The following is a 15,695-nucleotide window of genomic DNA, read 5'->3' as shown; positions in this document are numbered from 1 at the left end:
AAGGTTGCGATGAGGCCACGTGTCAACTTCATAGCCGTTGATTTTGAGGCTACAACAGCTACATATTTACATTTCAGGCAAAAAATAGCCAACTATCTGTTAAAAAAAAAAACTTCATCTTCATACTACTCTACATTCAATACACTACAAATACTATATATAACAACAAACTTACATTCTCTTCATCCACATCCACATTTGGCAGCTCCAGTACTTCATCTTCATCATCAGGTAAATCGTTTTCTCCACCACCATCACCATGTTGAATTGAAGAACTCATCCCCAATTTACTCCCAGAATTTCTTATTTCTTCTGCCCAGGAAATTTTGCTTATTTCTACCCTCGTAATTTTCTTCTTTCTTCTGTTTTCTTCCAACGACTATAATTTCTCTCTTTCCAGTTCTTCTGTTGTTGTCTTATATTCTTCTCTCTCTTCTCTTTCTTATGTTATGTTGTTCTGTCCTACACAAGTTTTAAACACGAAATTACGCTTTCACCCTTCATTAATAATATCAATAACAAAAATACTCCTAGTAGGGGCAACTAACTCTCCATACCAGATTTGGGAGTATACTTTTTCTAGAACTTAGGAGTATTACGGAATACAAAACCATCTAATCATGTATATTCTCCTTAAAAAAAAAAAAAAAAATCTAATCATCTATATTTTCAACAACTGCATCTTATTCATCAACACTTTCTAGTAAAAACCCCCCAAAAGATTACTGTTTATGTTTTCAGAAAAATAAAAAAATAGGGGAAAAAGGGGCGAACATACCATTAGGACAAACTTACTGTTTATGTTCTCTTAATTCCGGCCACCTGCCGCCGATCTATATTTCTCCTTTCGCAAATTTACAAATTAGGGTTCATCAAATCTTACTATTCCATTTCAAGGAATGAGTTTAATTTTGAGATTGAGGCAACATTTCCCAACTGGGTTCCTCCCAAAACCCAATCTTTCTTCCATAATCACTTCCAAAACCCTAAACCCTAATTTGATTTATCGCACATATGCTCAATCTGCACTACAAGAAGAGGTAGAAGAAGTAGAAATTGATCCCAGAAAACTCCCTGCAGATTATGACCCATCAAACTTTGATCCAACGGCTCACCGTAGTCCTCCAAGTGAGAGAGTTTTTAGGCTAGTTGATGAAGTTTCATCTCTAACATTAGCAGAAGCAGCTAATTTAGGGTCAATTTTGATGAAGAAAATGGGGATGAATGAAAATGAACCTCCTGTAATCGGGGTATTGAATCCTGGGGCAGTAGCAGGGTTAGCTCAAATGGCAGCGAAACCGGCTGCTGGTGATGCCCAGGAAGAGAAGAAGGAAGAGAAGAGTGTGTTTGAGTTGAAATTGGAGTCGTTTGAAGCGGCTTCGAAGCTTAAAGTTATTAAGGAGATAAGGTCATTTACTGATCTTGGATTGAAGGAAGCCAAGGATTTAGTGGAGAAGACGCCGTCGACTTTTAAGAGGGGTGTGCCGAAGGATGAAGCTGAGCAGATTATTGAGAAGTTGAAAGCTGTTGGAGCTATAGTTGTCATGGAATGAGGTAGTTGATCACAATGGCAAAAGGTAGAATTAGGTGAGTTCTTATTGGATATTGAATAATTTATGGATGTTTTAATATTTTTGTTTACTGCAAATTTTTTATAGAGTAAGGATTTGTTCTACAGTTCTTTAGCTCTTATAACGTGCTAATTAATGTTCTTGATTTGAAGATGTCGATTAGTGTGTTGTTAAATTTTATTCATTGTGGCCATTGTTAGGGGGCGAAATATGTTTTTGTACATTGGTCTTCTGGAAAAGCTAGAAGATTGGAACATTAGTTGTGTTTCGTTTATGGAAAGTGAAAAATATTTTGTGGTATTTCACAACTTAGCCTTTAGATATTTCAAGTTCGTCGTGCTTAAAATAGAGATTTTGATCTGTTAAATTTTGTAGTTTCAATTCAAGGGTTTGACGTGAGCTATTTGTATATTTTACAGTTGTCTGTTAAGGGTTAAGATGCAAATCTTCTAATAAAATGATCGAATTGTGTCATCTTGCACTAAAGCAATGCTTGTAAATAAATTCGTAAATGAATTACTTATATGATTATATCTCTGTACATCAGTAATCATTAATACTCAGGAAAAGGGGAGTTCAATTAACCTACTTATTTGGCAAGACTGAACCCAAAAAAAAAATGCATAAATCTTTGAGCACCCGATAGGAATATATACATAAATAGGACAAAAAAGAAGAGAGAAAAATCTTAAATCCCCTGCTTTCACTTATTTCAGAGTGAATTCTGTGCACTTTCAACCAATGAGTGCATTGGTGTCTTGAACCTGCTTAATCCCGCTGTACCTGAAAATATGTTAAAGCGCTCAAGCTCTGACGTTATTTCTAAAAATTCTCCAACTGATTCTGTAGTCCTAGATTTTTGAAAATTCGAACGTTAGTTTCCTTTTCTTGCATCATACGAATTGCGAGTTCAATGTTAAACCTGCGTATTTAGCAGGTGGGTATGTGTTTCCTCAGAATCTGTACTAGTACATTTGCTATCTGACTTTCTTTAATTCCAGCTTGCTCGAACGTGGCACTCGATTCGGAGTAAGTGATGAACTTGAAAGCTCTTGCTGCTAATCCAACTGTTACTTCCTGTAGTTTGTCTTCGTCTGTAATGATTCCCTTAAGAACCTGCATTACATAAAAGAGAACACATCGGCCTTTGCCTTTGAATGATCTTTTCACCTTATGAAAGTTTGCATAGGAAAATTTTCTCAAATAATGCCTACTCAATTTCGATTCACAGGTTAAATAAGTTTAGATAAGTTATTTTCAGGTAAAAAGACGAATAGGCATACTTACAGTCACTCCATCTTCAGTTTTCAAACTTCATATGGCCTAGTTTATCTGGTAGTCATGCTTAGTCTTTGTCCTTCTCAGCTTATTAGAATAACTTTCAATATCGACAAAAGAAGTTATTCGGTTTAGTTTAAAGCCCTATTCATTATCAATAACAACTGAAAAGTACTTACTATTTGGTCCTAATATTTTAAAAGTCATATGATACTTAAGGTTAAGTCATTGGTAATACTAGTCATGCTCATTTTGAACACCGACAACTATTAAATTGGAAACTCTTTCTATTTTTTGTTTTTGGAAAACAGAGAAATTGAAAACCAAATACAAAAACGATAAAGATAATGAACATTCACAATCAATCATTCTAACATAATCTCTCATGAATTGATAGAACTTACCATGGGTCCTGCTGCACCAACTCTCCTTAGCTCCATGAAGCAATCCTCTGAACTATTGGTGCACACATTTCTGAATATCCTTGCAGCATTAAAACGAACTTGTGGATCTTCTAATGCTTTCACAAGCTTCTCTTTTCCTCCTAGTTTCAAGATACAGTTATAGTTCTGCTTGGTCTCCCACGCAAGCATGACTAATGCTTCACCAGCTACAGTTCTAACATGCACTTGATCTGATGGCATCTCTTCCCTGAAAAAGATATTCAGCAACTCTTTAATAATTCCACCTGTACCTCCGATTCTCTTTGTCTTGTCATCTTCCATTGCTAACCTAGTCAGTATCTCAATCCTGAGCTTCTGCAGATTCGGGTGTTTCTCTCCGTACCTTAATATATCTCTGATATTGCTGAATGTAAAATAATCTCTGATATCTCTTTACAAAGCTGTTTTCCTGTACCTCCTTGTCGTGTTCGCTAGCATTTTATAACTTGCAGGGATGTTTTCACTGTTTGAATATTTGATGTCGCAACATTATCATCCTTCAGTAAACCTATTTTGTGCACATTTGAATTATATAATTTTCGGTAGGAGAGCTCGTGTGTTCCCTATTTTTCCACAGTTATCATGGTCTCGAGCAAGCTTCTTAAGAAGACTTAGTTCAAGATGATTGAATGTCCAGAACCCATAATGCTCATGATCAGCAACGAACGATATTATTCTTACAAATCTCATCAATTGTTAAATTTGATGTCTTGTTAACATAAAGAAGAGATGAAATTGATTCTAAAGAACCGGGAATTCCTGCAACTCAAAGAGAATGCTGTTTCTTCCCTGCTATTTTTGACAAAATTTCTGCTCCTGATTGTCTGATTTCCTCTTCTTCTGGGTCTTTCCAGCTCAACATCTCTACTAGTCTTTCAACTCCTGAGAAAGTTGTTCCAATTTTCTGTAGAGTGTCATCAGAAAATCGCTTACTCATTGAAGAACTTCGAAGAATCCGAGCACCCATAAGCTGTTCATCTGGTGAATTTGAAGCTAGAAGTTCCATCAAAAACACCCATCTACATCTTGAATAAGCATCATAGAAAAATATCCTGACTGAAACAATAGAAGGTCCCAATTCGAACTCTTCACTCACTACAGTATACCTTCCATTCCCAGTAAACTTTCTCTAGTAAAGGCAAAGAGGCTTCAGCCAAGGTTAACCCATAAAAGATGATCAAAGCACTCTTTCTGTTTCTTTTGTCAGAGTCACCTTGTGCAATCTCACCAAAGTCACGTTGTATGAGCTTTATTAATGAAAGAGCTACACAAGCTATTGCAGCCATAATCTGTAGACATTGAAGAAGCTTGCTTACGTTTCTTGACAGAAATTACCAAGAAAAATAAGGTAAAATAGGCACATCTGAACTCACCCATCTTCGAGTTGGAAGATGTTTTTGTCCCATTTTTTGTCTTTCTTTTCTGCTTGCATTTATACTTTCTACCATTTAGACCCGGTTTTCTGAACAAGGACTTCAGAATGGTCCAAACTTTACTCAAACTTATCTTCAGAAGCCGAAAAGTATTGATCCCGGCATCTGTCAGAGTCCAAGTAGACTGGCGTTGCCACTCAAGTTCGTGACTTCTACAGCTCTACTAAACATCTTTGAACTTTCTATCAGAAGTATGATTTTTATGACCCAAAAATCTGTTTTGTCTAGAGTGATTGCAAACCCACCAAGAAGATCCACAGTTGCCCAGATGAAGCCTAGAGTTTCTAATCATAGATGCCTTCTCAAGGATTGAGAGGCAGACGGCGAACAGGATTAGTTTCTTCTTAGGTGCAGGAACTGGTGGCCTCTTTCTCCTTTTGTACAGCATTAGAATGAAAGTAGAAGTTCAGTGACTATTTGACACTACTTTTGACACAAAAATGTATTTCAGTCAATATTTTCTCTATATTTGTATAAATAACTTAATTCGCAATGAATAATGTACTTATATACATATGTAACCGTTTGGGGATCATTTAGGACTAAATGATGTCAAAAAAAAAATATTGGGCCACATTGGCTCCGATTTTTTAATTTCAGCAAAATCAGAGCCAATAACTTTTCCTATCGGCTCCTATGCCAAGTACTCCGCTTAAAAACGGAGTAAATAAGCTCCTTTCAACTGGAGCACTTGGGCATTTTTTCCTCTAGTGATATTACTAGATCCACCTACAATATTCACATCTAAGGGCGGATCTGACAAGGGGCCTAATCTTTTTTCAATTTGTACGCAATTTATTAACAGATAAGAGACTATATATGTAATGTTTACACTGATAGTGCTTTATTCTAGTCATTTGTGATAGGAACAAGCTACTCCCTATGTCCCAGAAAGATCTGGACTTGTTGGGTTATGTAATCTCAGGTGATAAGTTATTGTGTAGTCAACTGTTATTTTATTTAAAAGTAAATATGATAGGAGTTGGTGGGGAGTTTAAATTTGTAGTCCACAGCTCTCACTTTTTGCAAGATCTCAAAGGGCCCATAATATCTAGGAGCCAACTTCTCATTCAGTCATCGAGCTACAGTGTGTTGCTTATAAAACTGAAAATATGAGATACACCATTTCCCTCACCTGAAAACTGACATCCCTTTGGGAAGCATCTTCTTGAAGTTTCATCTGCTGGTGTGCCTTTGGAAGGTTGGACTTCAAGTCATCCACAATAGCTTCCTCTCTGCCATCTGTTCTCTAAGTGAATTGACTGCAGTGCTGCCTGGTGAAAACCGGATCAAATGTGGTGGATCCCTACTTGGCCCAATACTTGGGATCGTACCAATACTTGGCCCAGCAAATGCACAATAGCTTCCTTTCTGCCATCTGTTGATTTACATTCATCTCTTTATAGCTTCTAAGGGTGTATGTGTATGGTTTTCTTGTCCTCCTTTGTTGGTGGGTTGAAAGTTGTTCTTCACCCCTTCGTTGGTGGGTGGAAAGTTATTCTTTACCCCTTTGTTGGATGAAGTGTTCCCTTCCTGGGTGAAAAGAATATGTTCTTTCATGATATGTGAAGAACAGTTGCTTTTCTGCTTTGGCTTGTCAGATCAGAAATATATTTGATGCATCTTTTCGTATACTGTTGTAAGCGTGTCAAGTTGACTGTCAGATGAGATATGATCTAATCATTGAGTATTTGTTAGTATGGTAGACATCTTGCTTTTGCTGTAAACCATCATGAGCTATCAGCTGGTTGAAACTGTTAAATGACGAGCTAGTGTAAGGGGAAAGGCTCTTCTTATGCTGGAGACACCTTTTACCTGTATATGTCAAGGCATATATGACACCATTGATTGGAATGGTAATTTGAATGTTACTTATGTCAGATGTGATCAGAGTTGCTCGATATCCATGATGTGTATTTATTGCCTAGTTAGATTAAAGGAGGTGGTTCGCAATTTTACATTATAGGAGGCTGGAGTTCATGTAGTCAAATGGGAAACAACAGATTTTCCTCTGAAACTGCAAACCATTGGCAACCCAAACACCCCCTCTCTGATTCGCTGTGAGGGTCAGGCATGAAGGCCATTTGACAATCCCTGCTTGCTGATCTGTGGCTCTGTTCGGCTTGGTATTGATATATCAGAGTTTCATATGGGACCCCCCCCCCCCCCTCTCCAATTAATGGGCAGGTGTTGAATTGTTTTGAGGAAGGAAGTTTGTATACCAACAATGTCTTGGGAGAGGTAGATCAAGTGGCCACCAAAGAGGTATTTTCTGCACCTTATAGACTATAGAACCAGTTCTTCCGCCTGTAGCGAGCTAGCAGCACAATTGGTGGCGAGTGATGGTGGTGCTGTCCTTGGTTTCTTGTGTGTGTGTATTGTGAAGGGTTAGATAATAGACGGCTTATCATTTAAGAGAGAATATAGTTAGAATGAGTGGTTAATACAAAGTGAATATATCTGACAAGTCATGGCATCTGGTGTGATCTCTTCACTTAGTGAGCATTTAAGAATTAAGACCCTATATGAGCAGGTGCTCAATCATTGATGTTGCATTTACTATTGTTACGAAAACATATTTAATCTTCACTTGTTCATGGAGTTGGAATTTCCTCCAGCATTTCTGCTTAAATGATGTACTCATATAGACACAACACATATATTAAAGAGAGTGGCGAAGTAGAGAAAAGAAAAGAAAAGTGATGGGTGTGGCTGTGTGGGATCAACTTTGGCAGACAAAAGTATAGATGAAAAGCTTACTGAAATTAGTGCTAAACACTTGATGTTGGACATGCCAAACAGGTATTGTAATTTTAACACTGGTTAATGGAAGGAGAGAATGTATTGCTTATATTATTCGAAACATAATGAATATATAAATGATTAGAATCCTTTTTTTTATGCAATAATTCATAATAACGTGATTACATTTCTCTAATGTGTGGTTTTGCTTGCAGGGCTTTATCAAATGTGACGCCCAGTGGTGATGGTCGCTGATGGCTAATCCGATGAGGAGAGTTGTGGTGCTGATACTAAATGGATTGAATTAATCCTTTCGTGTTACTAATCAGCTGATATTCCATTTGGATGCAAATTGGCTGTTTTGAAGCTCCAAATATCCTATTGCAAACTGGCACACCACGACCTCCCATCTAAATTGCATTTTCTGTAGGATCATTCTTTGAAACTAGAAGGATTAATACTCTTACATTTTGTTCGATGTTATTTTGGATTGATGTAACTATGTTTTGGCTGGTTACCAAGAGATGTCCAAAATAATTATGAGAATGTCAATTAGTAATAATCAAAAGATACTCCGCATTTAAGAAATATTGCTCGTTGGGAAGAGGTGGTAGTTCAGTGGAATATCACCTTGAATTTCAGGGCATTATCCAGGGTTTGAATCTTTATTCCAACAATATGTTGGAGCATTTATTTCTGGACTGTTTAGCCTGGTATCCAGCCTCTAAGCTGGTGTGCCCTGCGGGTTAGTAGATTAGCAGGAGTTGGTCTTCAGGTCAATTATCTTTTCTAATAAAAAAAGAACTAAAGAAGTATTGTTTCTTTAGTTATGAGATTTGCAAGGCAAATCATGGAGCAGATCTTTTGGATGACTGTGGTCATATACAAACTCGCAATTTTTATTGGTTTTCTTTTCGTAAGAATTTGCTTTTATTTTCTGAGAGGCTACCCTAGTTTTCATTACCATATTCTTTTTTTTTCAAAAAGTTCTGCATACCTTGAACTCAATTATTAATATTTAGACAACTTTTAATCGTGACACATTGAATATAAAATTAGGATTAAAGTGAAAATTGAATATTTTATCAGTAAAATAAGCAACAAACAAAAAAAATACTTCATCTGTGTTATACTATTACATGCAACACTTTCTATTAAGGGGTTTCGTAATATATACAACAATCCGCTAGAGCTTGAAGAATTCCCAAAGGATCTTTCATTATTTGGCAAGTTTTGGGCTGTGAAATTATTCAAATACCCTCTCTTTATAAAATTAGCTTTGATTACCTACACTAATGTCAGCCTCCATCCATCTAACTTCCAACCACCACCCTTCTAACTTCTCTTCTTTCACAACCACAAGTCCACAACCCAACTTCCACAACCAACAACCACGACCACCAGCCACCGCACCTTCCTCCCTCTATTCCTCGACCGGCCAACCCTCATCTTCCCTTTCTCCTTCGTCGATCAATAACGACCCCACCACCGTGGATCTCCTTCTTTCTCTCTCCTTCGATCTCCTTCTTCTTTATCGTCTTCATCTTCTTTGTTCTCCTTCGATCCCACCATCGTCGATCTCCTTCTTATTTTCCTGCGATCTACATCATTCTCCTACGATCTCCTTCTGTCTCCTTCTTTCTCTCTCCTGCGATTTCCTATGTCCTCCTTTCTCTCTCCGACGATCTCCTTCGTCCTCTATCTTTCTCTCCTGCAACCTCTGCGCGACATATGTGCTCTTCTTATTTCGTGAATTTGTTTAGGGTTAGATCCCAACTTGTGGTGGTAGAAGCATTAGTTAGAAGGATGGGGTAGAAGGAAAACCAATTTTTTGTAAATTTATTGTTAAATTGGGTAGAAGCATTGGGTAGAAGGATTTTAGTTAATTTTTTTGAATTTTGGTAGAAGGATTTGAAAGAAATGGAAGATGATGGTGGTGAAGGATTTATGTCCTCGACTTAAATGCAATTACTAATATATAATGGATCGTATTATAGAGATAATAAGTTCGTTATATTGGGTCGTCTATACGTCTTGCTAGAGAAAGCTATAGAACTTCGGATTAGTAAATAAATAAACCCGAAGCCCAATGTAACGGATCCTACAAGGTCACACATTAAACTTGGATCAACAAAAGAAACCTAGAGCCCAAGAGGGCCCTAGGGTGGCCGGCCAAGAGATAGGAAAAGGGGAGAGAAATCTGACCTAAATACTTTTATATATTTGGGTTAGGCAGAAAAGAAAACAGTCAGTTTATTCTCTTATTATTTTCTCTCTCCTATTCTCTCTCTTCATCAAAGTCACGTTTAAACTCCAAAAACAAGAAAGAAGTTTTCTTCCTTTCCAACTAGCATTGGTGGAGTGTTGATCCGGGTTGGTGGACTAAGTAGAGGAATCACATCTGAGATTCTCAATCCGAGTCATTCAAGCTTTGTGGAAATCACGTTACAAATGTTATTTCTAAACTTGTATGTGATCCTTAATTATATATGCATGTGATCCTGATTTAAGTGCTTATGAATTTGATTCATGAAATTCCGCTTTATAGTACTTACAAATTCCTACAGTGGTATCAGTTTTAGCCTCTTGCATATAGATTTTTGGTCATAAAGTTTAGTTTATGTATGATTAATTTTAATTTGATTAAGGGGAGGAATTAAATTATGGATTGAATAATTAATTGAAATTTGTTAAAAAGAGTTTTAATTACTTTCTTTCTCAATATTTAATAGCCGAATATTTTTTTTTAACCTCCTAAACCCTAATTTTCGAAATTTATAAAATTCTGATTTTAGATCTCTAAATTTCGAAAATAAATTCATATTATTAATAAAATTTTCATGCTTAAAATCGTTTATGTATGAAGATAAATTCATATAAAAGGTGTTTTATATGAATTAGTGATAAATTATATGAATAATCTGAAAATTAATTAAAATAAAGATTTTAAATTTAATTTTCTGTATTAAGCATAAAGAGTTATGTTTAACCAAGATCACCTAATTAAATTTACAAAAGGTTTTGTAATTTTAATATCTTTCAAAAGGAAAAGAAAAGGAAATTGAAAGGGAGAAGAGGAGCAGCCACCGTGGGTGCTCCGGTCTCCGGTGGTCGGATGTCTGCCGGCGAAAAGTCGGGGGAACGAATGGCAGACTGCCGGCGAGCAGTCGAAGTGAGCGAGGGTGGTGGTGGCAGCAGCCACGTGCGAAGCACGTTTGACGTGCGGAGCAATGCGCTGCTCGCCGCCGCAGGCGAAGTATCGGCGTTCGACGTCGGCTCTCGAAAGAAACAACCGGCGAGTTGCCGGTGAGAGGGCTCGAAAGGGTTGCCGGAAAATCTTTTTGGTTATACGACCTTCTGGGCAGAGGAGCGGAAAGCAGCGTTGCTGCTGCTTTTCACGTTTTCAAATAAAAAAAAAAAAAAAATTATAAAGAGAAAGTGACTAAAAGACTGGGCAGCAGCCAAGTTTTTTATTTTTTTATCTTTTGGAAGTTTTTTTGAAAACAGATTTTGAGAAAGATAAGTAAATTTCAATATTTAATTATTGACTTGGTCATAAATTTCAATTCATAATCTGATTTTTTAATAATTAAAATTAATTAGGCTAGTTTTAAGGGATAGATCTTTAGGTGATAGATATTACTTAAAATTTTATCTTCTTGCTTTAATTAAGAATATTTGATATTTTAATTGATTGGCAAGTATAATATGTGAATATTATGTGGCTTTTATATATGATATATTTGCTATGTATGACTAGTTGGCCCAAATTAAGATAGAAAATATACGATCTGTCGTATGATGTATTCTTGTAATTTTAAATACGACTGCGTATCGTTAAGTATTTTTGTAATTATTTAATTTAGTTATTATGTAAATTATTTTTGATACTTATGTAATCCAAAGAAGAGTCCATCAAGAGAAGGCCCATGGAAAAGGTGGATGGAGATCCATGAAGAGTCCAAGAAGGAGCCATTGATGCTTAGTTCTTAGGATTAGGGGCCATACTAGATCATTTTATTTTCGCATTTTATTATTTTAAAATGCTTATAAGTTTATTGTATGTTGGTTGTTGATGCGCTAGAGTTCACTAATTCATAACAACATAATAAACTTAGGCCCCGTAAATATTAAGGTTTGCTTTTCCAAACATAAAGTACTTATAAAACCCTTAATTAATAGTAATAGGTCATGCCTCCGCAGGGTGTTATCATTAATTTTGGGATAATAAGGTAAAATTGCGAATTTTACAACTTAGTTTGGTTGTCCTTAACAAAATTATCAAAAGCGTTTTGAATTTTGAAGCAAGAGATAGTTAAACATGCGATGTTTATCCATCTAAACAAGAGTTATAAAGTGTTATAATTAGTAAAAGAGTTTACTTACCTTGATAATGTAACGTTATGATAAGGCCTCCGTCTGCTTAGTGTTACATGTTGATAGGATCTTGTAAAACACTTATTCATAGGGGACTTTAATTTTGAATAGGTGGTCAACCTAGAAACCTTTACATGTTTTAGGTTGCTTTATAAACATAAAATTGAACTTTGCCTTATTTTTCTGTCTGTAGATATCATGTCTAATAACAACAACAACAACTCCGGTTTCAACATTCGTCCTTTTTCTGGAAAAGGACAGACTGAATGGTGAAAATTTCCTTAATTGGGAAAGGACCTTAAGACTCGTTCTGAGGTTTGAGGGTCGAGAGGACGTCTTAGATACCCCGCTTCCTGTAATAACTGATGAATCAACTGACGCTGAAAAACGTCGTGCAAAACAGGCTAGTGATAAGTCTATACCAATCACTTGTTTGATGGTAGCAGCCATGGAGTCGAAAGAGGTTCGAAACCAAGGATGCCTACACGATCATGCAAGAGCTGCGGGCCATGTTTAAAACTCAGGCCCGAGTTGAGCGGTATGAGACTAACAGGGAGATCCTTGAATGTCACTTGAAGCCGGGTCAAGCTGTTGGCCCCCATGTGTTCGAAATGATGGGTCTTTTAAAACATGGAAAGACTTGGGTTCCCTTATAGGCTCGAGTTGGCTACTGACATCATTCTCCACTCACTACCTGAAAGTTTTAATCAGTTCAGAATGACCTACAATATGAATGAGTCTGAAAAGACTTTGCAAGAGCTGCATGGATTGTTGGTCAATGCTGAAAGGAACATCCCTAAGGTTGAACCAAAGAAAGAGGTTCTGTTGGTTCAAAAGGGAAAGGGTTTCAAAAAGAAATGGGCAGGAAAGAAGGACAAAGGCAAGCAAGTTGCCACTGTCGCTGAAAAACCTAAGCCAACCCCCAAGCCCAAGGTTGCTGCGGAAAGCAAGTGCTTCCACTGTCACAAGATTGGACACTGGAAGAGGAACTGCCCGATATACTTGGAGGAAATAAAGAAGTCTGGGGCTTCTACTTCAGGTATATATGTTATAGAAATCAATTTACTTCTACTTCTTTATGGGTATTTGATACCGGTTGTGGTTCTCACATAGTTAATGATGTGCAGGGACTAAAAAGAAGTAGGAAGTTGGCAAAAGGCGAGGTAGAGCTACGCGTTGGAAATGGAGCACGAGTTGCTGCACTTGCCGTCGGGAGCTATAGTCTACACTTGCCATCTGGGCTTATTTTAGAATTAAATAATTGTTATTTCGTTCCTACAATAACTAAGAACATAATTTCGGTTTCAGTTTTGGATTCTGAAGGTTTTTGCTTTGAAATAAAGAACAAATGTTGTTCCATTTCTTACAATAATATGTTCTATGCCAGAGCTAATTTGATAAATGGTTTATATGTGCTTGATAAATCATTACAAGTCTATAACATAGATAGCAAGAAAAGAAATCAAATGATTCTAACCTAACCTATATTTGGCATTGCCGAATGGGTCATATAAACCAAAAGCGCATTCACAAGTTACAAAAGGACGGTATAATTCCATCATTTGATTTCGAATCATTTGATGTATGTGAATCATGCTTAATGGGTAAATGACAAAATCACCATTTACTGGAAAAGGTGAAAGGGCCAGCGATCTTTTAGGACTCATACATACAGATGTATGTGGTCCTATGAGCACAAAGGCAAGGGGAGGGTTTAATTACTTCATCACCTTCACTGATGATTTGAGTAGATATGGCTATATTACTTGATGAAACATAAGTCGGAATCTTTTGATAGATTCAAAGAGTTCCAAAATGAAGTACAGAATCAACTTGGTAAGACAATAAAAGCACTACGATCCGATCGTGGTGGTGAATATTTGAGCCAAGAGTTTGATGATCATCTAAAGGATTGTGGAATTCTTTCACAATTAACTCCACCAGGAACACCACAGTTAAATGGTGTATCTGAAAGGAGGAATCGAACATTACTAGATATGGTTCGATCTATGATGAGTCTTGCTGATCTACCGATTTCTTTTTGGGGATACGCTCTCGAAACTGCTGCACACACACTAAATAGGAGCCCGTCAAAGGCTGTAGAAAAGACTCCATATGAGTTATGGAATGGAAAACCTCCAAACTTGTCTTTTCTTAAAATCTGGGGATGCGAGGTCTATGTAAAGCGGTTACTATCAGACAAACTCGCACCCAAGTCAGATAAATGTCTCTTTGTGGGGTATCCAAAAGAGACAAGGGGTTATTACTTCTATAACCGTCAAGAGAACAAAGTGTTTGTTGCTCGTGATGGTGTCTTTCTTGAAAAGGAATTTGTTTCTAGAAAGACAAGTGGGAGTAAAATAAACTCGAAGAAATTCGAGATGAGCAACAACTGACGTGGCTCACACCATGTCAGAGACGGCCCAACAAGACGAAAGTCATGTTGAGGAATAACGTATTCAACGCGTGAACCTCCTACCGTCCCATTTGAAGTTGAATCAAGCGAAAATCTTCAAACTGTTGAAGAGAACGTTTCTCTTGATGCTCAGACCCCGCGTAGGTCAAGTAGACCAAGGATTCCAAACAAAAGGTTGGTTGATTTCCTAATGACTGAAAATTCTGAAATTATGATTTTGGAAAATTCAGATCTACTACCTACAAACAAGCTTTGACGAGCCCAGACTCTGAGAAATGGCTTGAGGCCATGAAATCCGAGTTAGACTCCATGTCTGAGAATAAAGTTTGGACACTAGTTGACTTGCCTGCTGGGGTTAACCCTATTGGATGCAAGTGGGTGTTCAAATTGAAAAGACAAAAGATGGAAATGTCTATGTCTACAAAGCAAGACTGGTTGCAAAAGGATTCAGACAAGTTCATGGTATAGACTATGATGAGACCTTTTCTCCAGTAGCAATGCTTAAATCAATTCGGATACTTTTAGCGATTGCTGCATTTTTCGATTACGAAATTTGGCAGATGGATGTCAAAACCGCATTCTTGAATGGGTTCTTGAATGAGGATGTGTACATGACACAACCTGAAGGTTTTGAAGATCCAGAAAACCTAAAAGGGTTTGCAAGCTTCAGAGATCCATTTATGGATTGAAGCAGGCATCTCGGAGCTGGAATCTTCGGTTTGATGAGGCAATCAAACAATTTGGTTTCATCAAAAGCGAAGAAGAGTCTTGTGTTTACAAGAAGTTTAGTGGGAGCAGCTTAGTCTTCTTGGTTCTGTATGTAGATGACATACTAATCATGGGAAACGACATACCAATGCTTGAGTCAGTCAAGGAATGGTTAAGAGTTGTTTCTCTATGAAGGACCTTGGAGAAGCTGAGTACATACTGGGAATTAAAATCCATAGAGATAGGTCTCGAAGGATGATTGGGCTGAGTCAAGAAACTTATATTGATAAGGTTCTTACAAGGTTCAACATGGAAAACTCGAAGAGAGGTTTCGTTCCCATGTCACATGGCATATCGCTTAGCAAGAGTCAGTGCCCGACTGAGCCTGATGAGTTAAAGCGAATGAGTAGCATTCCTTATGCTTCGGCTATAGGGTCTATTATGTATGCCATGATAAGTACTCGACCTGATGTTGCATATGCCTTGAGCATGTGCAGCAGGTTCCAAGCAAATCCAGGAGAAGCACACTGGACTGCAGCTAAGAGCATCCTTAAGTACTTAAGGAGGACTAAAGGCATGTTCTTAGTATATGGGGGACAAAGTGAGTTGGTTGTTGAAGGTTACACGGATGCAAGCTTCCAAACCGACAGAGATGACTACCGCTCTCAGTCAGGGTATGTCTTTCGTCTGAATGGAGGAGCAGTGAGCTGGAAGAGCTCAAAGCAAA

At 37.4% G+C, this 15,695-nt stretch overlaps 2 protein-coding genes across 4 annotated transcripts; one reads left to right on the top strand and one right to left on the bottom strand.

The window, feature by feature from the left end:
* The first annotated feature begins 408 nt into the window (after nucleotides 1-408).
* Nucleotides 409-8,055, top strand: LOC104907972 (uncharacterized). Of its 3 annotated transcripts, XR_007272625.2 has the most exons (3): nucleotides 416-1,587; nucleotides 2,573-7,527; nucleotides 7,683-8,055. XR_007272625.2 is itself a non-coding variant. In XM_019252716.3 (2 exons), exon 1 carries the CDS (start codon nucleotides 900-902, stop codon nucleotides 1,551-1,553), a length of 654 nt encoding a protein of 217 aa, XP_019108261.1. In that variant the 5' UTR covers nucleotides 409-899; the 3' UTR covers nucleotides 1,554-1,577; nucleotides 7,683-8,055. The 3 variants fall into 3 exon arrangements, 2 of the variants coding, with proteins under 2 accessions (XP_019108261.1, XP_010695302.1); XM_019252716.3 differs by lacking the exon at nucleotides 2,573-7,527 and having other exon boundaries at nucleotides 409-1,577; XM_010697000.4 differs by lacking the exon at nucleotides 2,573-7,527 and having other exon boundaries at nucleotides 443-1,587.
* Nucleotides 2,361-3,574, bottom strand: LOC104907971 (uncharacterized). The gene is made up of 2 exons (XM_010696999.3): nucleotides 3,254-3,574; nucleotides 2,361-2,687 (listed from the first exon to the last, which is right to left on the bottom strand). Exons 1-2 carry the CDS (start codon nucleotides 3,572-3,574, stop codon nucleotides 2,502-2,504), a joined length of 507 nt encoding a protein of 168 aa, XP_010695301.2. The 3' UTR covers nucleotides 2,361-2,501.
* Nucleotides 8,056-15,695: the final 7,640 nt, after the last annotated feature.

Source organism: Beta vulgaris, chromosome 3 (genome assembly GCF_026745355.1).
Source record: "Beta vulgaris subsp. vulgaris cultivar EL10 chromosome 3, EL10.2, whole genome shotgun sequence".
Classification (NCBI taxonomy): domain Eukaryota; kingdom Viridiplantae; phylum Streptophyta; class Magnoliopsida; order Caryophyllales; family Amaranthaceae; genus Beta; species Beta vulgaris.
This window is presented reverse-complemented; position numbering and strand designations above follow the sequence as displayed.